The sequence below is a fragment of the Aplidium turbinatum genome, chromosome 17, assembly GCF_918807975.1.
Source record: "Aplidium turbinatum chromosome 17, kaAplTurb1.1, whole genome shotgun sequence".
Lineage (NCBI taxonomy): Eukaryota > Metazoa > Chordata > Ascidiacea > Aplousobranchia > Polyclinidae > Aplidium > Aplidium turbinatum.
This window is the reverse complement of record NC_137488.1, coordinates 14,333,658-14,343,423: the sequence shown is the minus strand read 5'-3', so window position 1 is coordinate 14,343,423 and position 9,766 is coordinate 14,333,658. Positions and strand designations below refer to the sequence as shown.

Sequence of the window (9,766 nt, the reverse complement as noted above, 5' to 3'; positions counted from 1 at the left end):
TAGAGCAGCAACAAAAGTAAAAACAAGTAAAACATCACAGGTTGCATTCGAAGCCTAAGTGGATCATAAAATATGTCACTGTTTTATTTTTTTTCAATTTCTGAAAAGGAACCCAGAAGCCTCTCTCCAGACATCGGCTATTGAATGATCTGATAGGCTACAGGAAGTCAGAATATCGTCGATAAATTTGGAGCAGTAGGGATACAAATGTCATATGACGGTATGTTTTGTGTTTGTTCAATCCATCACTACTAACACCACCGAATTACAGAAAGGAAAATTTCACAACCTGTTAAAATTGCATCGAAATGTGTGACTGCAAATTGTTAAAAACTTTTACGTTGCAAATTTGTGGCTTTTCACCATCATCTAGCGAGTGACGAAAAGAAATAATAAATGATTTAAGCAAGTTGAGAGATATTGAACCGCAGTTTAAAAATGATAATCTCAATTATCAACGCACTATATTTGGACAAATTTTTAAATTTCCGTAAAAATGTTTTTCGCAAATATATCTTCCAAACAATGGACACTAAAAAAAAACTAGCACCAAATTCGGCATCAGCGACCCCAAAAACATATGGAAACATTGAATAAGATAGATAAACCAAAAACTGTTGTCTGGTGTTATCACGGGTGTCTGAGGAACGTTATTTAATGGTTTACCAATCACATGGACTGCAAATAACAAAACGTAAAAATATAAATTTCTTAAAAGATGACCAGCTGGTTAAGCTACAAACCAATACCTATGACGGTTTTGACACCACTCTCCCAATCAAACTGTGTGACGTCGTGATCTTTGAAATTTTGACCGGTCACTAGTTTGAGGTCCTTCTGTGCCTAAAAAACGTAGGCGTCACTTCCCAAACGATACCGTCTTTGTACATCTTGCAAGGTTCTACTGCAATTGTCCTATCATTGGATTGCTGGAGGCCTTTATCAAATGGGCTACTGTTAGCTCGAACTTTCTCATTCGCCTCTCTCGCACACGTGACGAAAAAGTATGGAAAGCTCAAACTACTTGCTGATGACTGGATTAGATTTGTCGATGAGGTGAAACAAAAAAGGTGAAATGTGACGAAATGATTCAGGTTGACTTAAAGCGCCGCCTAACGGCATAATTTTTTCAACGTTACTTGTCCTTGCAGTGATAAACTTTACAGCTCTATCTCCACTATCATGGTGGTTGAAAACAGCCATTCGCGTTTTGTCGCTTCTGCTTTTTCTATGTCAATGGAACAAATATTTTTTTACTTTGATCTTCTTTGCTACTCCAAGGGTCGAGGAGCTCTGCCTTTTACCACCATTTTTTTTTTTTTTTTAAACACCATTGATGATCGGACATAAAAGCAAACTCTGATAGGTTCAAATCAGTACTGCATTAATACGTTTTTTGGTCTCAGCGCTATGGACATTAGCATATAATGATAAAACAATTGCAACTCTTCTAGCAGCAGCCTTGATCGTCGCTAAACGAAAAAAAACTTTGTAAGATCTAACATTTGACAAACCGTAGATTTTCGAACCCAGTAGTTTGCTGCATATTCTGCTGTAGCCTAAGTGAGAGGCCAAGTAAAGTTCTATCGCTGCTAAAGCCTCTTTAAACAGGGTGACGTTCGCATCGTCCATCGACAGTTCTGATATTGAATAGACATAATACCGCATCTAACTTCTAACTTTCCACTTCAGATGAATAAATTCGGTTTCATGAGAATGCTTCAATCTATTTGAAAAAAAGTAACAAAAAAGCCGCTTACAAAACGCGCACCATGTTTACATTGATTCAACGCAAGTTGATGTTACAGTTGAAGGTGGATTTGATTGGCTTGGCCATCCAATTCTATGCAATCTACGATCTTCCACGCTACCAATAACCATACAGCAAAAATCTGTCATTTTTACATTGATACAGCGTCTGCAGATTTTGCTGTCTGAACAGTTGCTTGTCATTTGCTCTGGAGTTTAATCCAGGTCAATGTCACTGACTTGAAGCGGGGGGGGGAGGCAAAAAGCAAACCCCCCTCTTTAATTTTGGACTGGAGAGAAGGTTTATGCGCGAGAAACGACATCAGACGTTAAATCAACAAATGCGCAATGCAAAAACAGGTTAAATTGCATACACTCTGCATATTGCGAGAAAAAAATGTTGTCAATTTCATATCTCAAACAAACCATGACATAAATTGTGAAAACAATGCGTCGCATTCACGTCGAATTTGCGTAGATGCGACATGAATAAAAGGAAACCCAGTGGCCATGGAACGAGACATAACCCAGATGCAAAAGTGGTTCTTTTTTCCATTGATTTAACGTCTGCAGACGTAAACAGTTAAACAATCAATGTAAAAAGAAACAATTTTATTAGCTGGGACAAATCAAGGTGGGAACAATAAAAGTAACACGATTTGTTTTTTGCAAAAACTCCACATTTTAACCGTAAAAATGATATTATTTTTTTTTAGATGAAGATGAAGCAAAACTAAGTTCAATTTACCGCCTCCATCGGTGACAATCCAGTTGGTTGAACCAGGCCGTACGCAGACCGCAGCGCCATGGGGCGGTCAATCTGCAAAGAGGGAGGAAAACAGTCTCAAAATAGGCAAATTGCAAGCACAAGCATCGGGGAAGGGTTAAATAAATTACGAGCATTCGCCCTCTCTCGCCTTCCAAGTAGCTTCCCTTACAGGTGGACCATGCTAAACGAGAGGATTGACTATTCTCACAATGAGAACCTAGACATCAAAATCCGTCATTTTTACATTGATTCAAAGTCTGCAGACGTTGAATCAATGCAAAAATGACGGATTTTGTTGTTAGGGAAGTCAAGCTTTTGAATGTTGAACGATAATTTGAGATATTTTCAAGATTTTTTTTATTAAATACCGGTAGCTGAGCAATGGCATTGTGCGATGGGGCACGTAATCAATTGCAACCTTTAATAGAAATATTTATGACATTGTTCCAACATAAATCTACGAAATTTGCAAACTACGATGAAGCAAAAGGACTTTTGAGAATTGGCACAAGTTTTCAAAAACAAACAAAAAAGCTACACAACAAAACTGATAGTTGATAACACGTAGTAATACTTGGAAATAATGTGAAAGCGCAGAAACACGACAGAAGGCGAGTTATGGAATACACGCACAGCACCCGATTAGCCAGCCCTTGATTGGCAAGCGCTCAGTGTATTGTACGTCAGCGATCAGGAAGACGCAAAGACAGAAAGTTTTCAAATGTTTGAGGCAGTGCATTGTAAAAAAATAAGCGTTTACGTCGAAAATCTGTAAAAATAAGTTTGTCAAAACAAAATCAGTTCGCATTAATAAGTTTCTACTTTTTTATTCAGTTCACATCCTGTCTTGGTCTTCCTGTGACCATACGGACGTAAATTTACATCATAACAGCAACGAATAGGACGCTGAGCTGGAACGTTGAAACTTCAAGCCCAACACAAAATAAACGGTTTATCAGTAACTGATGCTGGACCCAGCCTAAGCTTGTCATGTTAAAATGATGTAAAGATTAAATAAAAGTTACCAATGACAAGTTAGTATCTTTCCGTGTCGACCGATCTCGATTCGAGTCGACAGATCCTGGGTAGTTTTGTCCATCACTTTTGCATTGATTCAATGCATGCAGACGTAAAGGGTGTAAAAATGACGTCTGGGGTGTAAAAATAACGGGTTTTTCTGTCTGGGCGTGACTGTAGACAACAGTGGCTTTGCTTCAAAAAACAACAACAACTAAGAAACTGATACAAAAAGCATCGCAGCACCCACAGACCAGTGCAGCTAACAACTCAGACAGCAAAATCTGCCATTTTTACAACGTCTACAGACGTTGAATCTAGGTAAAAACGACGGATTTTTCTGTCTGGAAAACACAACATAGACTTATGAAATGCAACAAGAGATATTTTTGCATGGATTCAACATAGGGTGACATTGTATTATTGTTCAAAAAGTTGCTTACTTTAAGAAAATGCTGAAAAATACAGAATTCACAGCGCCGTTGCAAAGGGTATGCGTGAAGATGAAGTCACTTGAGCTTTTTGATTATTAAAAGATGTGGCAAAAAGATCATCCGAAAGAGTTACAACAATTAGCACAGCATTTCTGCACGGATTCCGTGCTAGTTGCGAATACCTTAACCTGTAAATCAGTCGTTTCTTTTACATTGACACAACAACGTCTGCAGACGTTGCATCAATGAGAATATTACTGGTTTGCTAGCTGGGAAACGCTTCAGTGAGAATTTCAATCAGAGATAACCGTCAAATAACGTAATATTAACGTTTAAAGTTACAATCCCGCTTGATTCGAAAATACCTCTAGATACAGTGCAATTCAAATATAGAAGATTTGAAACTAAAAAATATACATATAATAGTTGGATATTATCAAAAATATCATTTTATGTTAATTAAAAAAAAACGATGTATTTTGCAAAAACGCCCCTTGAAACCACAGCACCAGTTGGTAAGTGCACTGACACTTACAAACAGTTTGGCACCGTTCAACTGTTAAAGGAACCCTAAAATGCGTCAATGTGCGTGATATTATTAGCTTACAGAGGGAGCATTTAACCTGTGGCACCAGATAGTGAGATAATTCCAATATCCGGTACGGTGTTGATTATTTGGCCTGCAGTGTTTTTCAAATGAAACCAGTTTAAAATTGCTTCAATGCTAAACCTAAACAATTTTTTATAACTTAAAGGCAAAAGCCAGTTCTAGCTTCTTTGCTCATAACACAACAAAGCAGGCTCTCCTGCAAACGTCAGAAAACTGTGATTTGACAAGCAAAACGATGCTGTGAAAATAGAAAACATGAAGCAAATTGAGGCTCTCGGCTACTTCATGTCAATGAAAAATTAATCTGACGTAAGTGACCGACATTACAGCGTAGAAAATTACCAAAAACTAACTTGCAACTTGCATTCGATGCACTGCAAATGAATATAATCTGCTGCTCATTTAAACCCCTCGGGTGTAATCAAGGTGAGTTACCCGGGAATAACTCAGATAGCAAAATCCGTCATTTTTACGTTTGCGGAAGTTGAATTAACATAAAAACGATGCATTTTGCTGTCTGGAAAATGAGCTTATCACAGCTAGCCAATCAGTCTTTTTTGCGTTGCTTCAACGTTTGTTTCAATATATAAAGACTAATTTGCTGATTGGGATATAGCCTATATCAAAAGAAAAAGAACAAAGTCCATATCCAGTGATACGCATCTTCAAAGTTACAACTGATTGAATACTGTGAAAAAAACGACTTCACTCAATTCACTTTGCTTCATTCACTTCTAAATTGCGAGAATTACGAAATCACAAAAATCAGTAACCGGCATGAAATTAAACCGTGACGTTTGCACAGGTCAGGTTGATTCTATGTTGAAATTGCGGAAAATGTTGACTGGACACAAGTAACTGCGAAACAATAGGCTCAGTAGTACCAACGACACACTCAACTTGATTTGTGGACCCTCAAAAAAACTCAAGCCAGCAACCAGTTTTTTTTTACATGGATTTAACGTTTGCAGACGTTGAATCAATGTAAAAAAGGACAGATTTTCTGGCTGAATACGAATACATTTACACTTCTCAAACTATAAGCTGTATTTCGCAAAAATCACACGCGACAAAATAAACACTTCCATGATGCTACAAACGAAAACGCGGATGAACTCATAAATTAACTAAAATAAAGCAAAATAAAAAAAAAATCAATTAAATAAAAAAAAATAGGAAACCATTGCGATTCGGATACGATGGACTATCATGTGTTCCCATAATCCTCTGCTTCTAAGCTCTTGGCTCCGGCTGTTGGCGCGTGGCTTCTTGCGTGACGTGGATAAGCGACGTCATCACTTGATGACGTGGAAACGTCGTCATCAGGTTTCAATCTTCGGATATCGTTTCCGTTTGATGGAGACATTATCCTTGTAAAGACTGGGGTCAAACCTTGCTTCAGACGAGAGAAGTGGAAGATAGCCAAAGAATTCAATGAATCTGCAAAAATAAATCGAGTACGCCGGATTAAAAGCTGCGTCATGAACTGTTTAGAATCAGGGGTGACGAACCTTTTTGCAGTCGCGGGCCACTTTGTCAATTACACATGAGTTATCGGGCCACACAACTTAGCGCTTGTCAAAATTCCATGACGTCATAATTTGGAATCGACCGAAAATGCAAGGTGAAGTTGGTTAATAGTGTTTTCACAACTTTACCTAATAGCTTTCCTATTTTCTAACTTTAAACCTTGAAAGTTAGTGTTTAGGGCTAGAAAATAGAAAAGGAAAGGTGTACCAGTGAAGGCATAAAACAGCTTTGAGATGTCTTTTGTCTTTAATGCATGAGCGATTGTCAAATTGTTTTGCGGGCCGCACAAAATTCTTTGACGGGCCGCAGGTTCGTCACCTCTGGTTTAGATAATTGTTACCCCAATTGATTATGGGTAAATTAGGCAAACAAGTATTGTAGTTATTACCCAGCAAGTTGTGTGTTTTATAACTTAGATCTCTATACCTTTCTCACCTTGCTGTGGAAGTATCTGCGCTGGTAATACCATGACCCCTTACGCTTTTATATCAAAAATCTGCAGTTATAACTTTTAGCCATAAAATGGATCGTTGAAAGGTATACGCGAATAGCAAAATTGATCCTTTCAACATTGATTTGACGTCTTCAAACATTGAATCAATGTAAAAAAGGATATTCAGACTCACTTCGCCATGCAAACTTGTCGTTCAGCAAAATGCTTTGGGTTGGACCATTCTATAACCACGCCGCCTGGGGGAAGAGATTTTGGATCAACATTGCCGGTGGTGTCCTTGTATTGTTTCTTCTGGGTTACTGGATAGAAAAAAGGTACTTGCATAAATACAAAGACAAAACATAAAGAAAACAATGTTTAAACTTGGTCAAAAAATAATAAACAGGTAGCAAAAAAATCGTTAATGTAGTGAAAAATGAACGACGGTTAACGGTGGAAAATAAAAAAAAGTACGTTAAAAGTAAAATACAGTTGTACAATCCAGATTCTGCAAAGGAAGTGTGTGAATAAGCTATTTACTCAACTTGCAAACACTTGCTCTGTCTTGAACCGATGTAAAAAGGGAAAATTTTTCTAGCTGCCTACACAGAGCAGACTAGAAAAGGCATTCAAAGTTATACTGCGTCATAATATTTCGTAAGGCAGATTGCACAACACGAATCAATGACAAGATAAAAGGGCATTGAACAACGCAGTGTACCCCTGCTGCGTTGAACAAACGATGCAAAACATAAAATCAAAATACACATCATTTCTAAGAGACTATTGCCAAAGTTTACTTAAGCTGGGGTTTCGTGACAACTAAAAATGATGCTATTTAGCTTTGAGATGCAACAAGGACCAGTCATTGGCAGTCAATGCAAAGCCAGGCTATCATCAGAAATTGCTAATAAAAACAGTGTAAACAGCAAAACCGGTCACTTTTACATTGATTCAGATCTTACCTTTGACTGGTGGTCGTTTGGTGACATGAGTCACTAACATGTTCATCAGGATGTCCTCGCAGTTGCTCTTCTCATTCACGAGGTCGTGTATTTGAGAAGGAAACCAATCAGAGTAGAGAGCAAAGTAATACCTAAATAAAAACAAAGAAACTGTTCTTTATGCGTGATTCAGACTTTGAGGATTCTTCTGTTGGCGGATAAATTCACTCCTGGGGTACGTGTCGAAAACGTTTGAGTTTATTTTAATTATGTTATATTTTTTGTGTGTAAAAAAGTGTGTTAAACACGCTAAGGTTACTCTGTTTTATTTCTCTATAGTGATAAATGTAAAGGGATTATTTCTGAAAAAGCAACTCGTATGACAATAGTTTGACTAGCAAACAGTGAATCGTTTCAGCTTTCAACTCGAGTGCTTGTGGTTTTGCCACATACCTATGAACGAAAGCGGCCCCAGTGAGTACCATGCTGTAGCTATTAGACCACTTGGAAGTGTACAGCCACCGCGAGGTCTTCTCGTCCTGTATGTGGTTCCTTGCAGGAAAACCGACAATGCGTTCAGGAAATGATCTATATACCTCAAAGGCAAAGTCAACCTGAACGGGAAGGAGATTTATTTAATTTATGACTTTGTCGGACGCACAAGTTATGGATGGAGCAAAGCGACCTTGTTGTGAAACTGCGACTGCAAAAGTCTGAAAAAATTACGTTACACGTGGATTATTGCCAACAATCTGGTGACAGAGTTATACCAGAAGAATAGAAACGAAACTTAAATATAAAGCCTAAAAAAACGTTTAGTCTCTAATAACCAAAGAATATAAAAAGGTAAAAGTAACATCTTGTAAACTAAAAAGTTACTTTTCGAACAAGTGTAGGAATATCTATATTCGTAACTTAACGTATACTTTTACTTCAAAACTACTTTAAAAATTTATGTTACAAGCAAAATAAGGAAGTAAGGCACCTCTTGGACGTTCAGCATCGTGTCGTCATCGAGGCTAAAGATGACGTTGTTGCGAATTTCAGGGAAGAGATGGAACCTCCTACTCATCACCTTTGGATGGTCATCAATCACTGTGATCTCCTTACCGCTTTCTAGAGAGATGGACTGCCACCTGGTGGGAGGAGGTGTAGACTTGGCACAATGCCAGAGAATGATCACCTGTGAGATAAAAGTCAATTTAAGGTTGAAAATCTTATTAAACTGGTTTGGAATTAGTCAGTAAAACAACCAACTTTTGTAACTAGTACAAAATTTTATTTTAAGCCTATCACTTCAACTGAGAAGAAAAATTCAGGTGCTATGCCTGCTTGCTTGCTAAAACATTTAACAGGAAAATACGTTAAGTTTTCCACCTTTCAGTTTCGTAGATGAAGAAACATGCCAATTAGTCATGTCTCACAAACATGCAGCCTACAAATACTCTATCATTGGTATAGTCAAAGTGCACTAAACATCCAAGCTTTAAGAAACTTATTTCTGACTAAATCGAAACATAGCGTAAATTTGGTTAATTTTCATAAATTACAATCTAGTTTAACAAAGACAGTTTCTTGGTACATCGCAATGTGTGTCGACGTTGAAATGATGTAAAATGCGAAGTTTTTGCCTGCTGAGAAAGTGGTGTGTAAGCTTCCGCGCAAGAAACAGACAAAAACCTGGTCAATGATTAATTGAAGAAAAGGGAGATGGGCTTGCAGCACAATGGTCAGCTTGTCACAATCGCCTTATTTCGGGAAGTAACGATGTTTGCTTTCTGTGCAAGGGCAAACATTTCGTCATCTGCTGAACATGAGACTATCCTTAAGAACTTTGGGGACATAAATTTTAATGAGGCAACTTTAATGCATTTTAATACAGCACAATCCGTCATTTTTACATTGATTGGACGAATTTTGCTGTCTCGCCACCAACGCGGAAAACAACAACAGCAAAGTCAGTAGTAAAATGACTCACTGTATTTACAATACTTGGAGGTGGGGTTGAGCAGCCAAAAGAACTAAAAGTCGTACGACGTACATTTAAATACAAAGTATTGCAAGTCATTTGCTCTGAAGATGCATCTTACCGTCATATACGAAACGTCAGAAAGGTATTAAACCGGTTTTACAACTACAAATCTTTGCTTTCAATTTCACCAAGCGAACAATGCTATCAATGCTAGAAAAGTAAAATTTTAACCGTAGTCCGGACAAGTTCCAGCGTGTTTTGGTTTCTATTGCAATCGGTGGAATAAAATGAATCAACGCTACTTTGGT

General features: G+C 37.8%; 1 protein-coding gene across 1 annotated transcript in view; it reads right to left on the bottom strand.

Annotated features, from left to right (window-relative positions):
- Nucleotides 1–1,712: 1,712 nt before the first annotated feature.
- The window catches only part of LOC145786088 (exostosin-1-like), a 39,640-nt gene continuing 31,586 nt past the window's right edge, over nt 1,713–9,766 (bottom strand). Inside the window, exons 7-11 of the mRNA XM_082597732.1 lie at nt 8,472–8,669; nt 7,940–8,100; nt 7,508–7,638; nt 6,736–6,862; nt 1,713–6,019 (exon numbers count right to left, since the gene is read on the bottom strand). Of these exons, the coding sequence (XP_082453858.1) occupies nt 5,902–6,019; nt 6,736–6,862; nt 7,508–7,638; nt 7,940–8,100; nt 8,472–8,669 (735 nt within the window). The 3' untranslated portion in view covers nt 1,713–5,901. The remainder of the gene's footprint in view (nt 6,020–6,735; nt 6,863–7,507; nt 7,639–7,939; nt 8,101–8,471; nt 8,670–9,766) is intronic.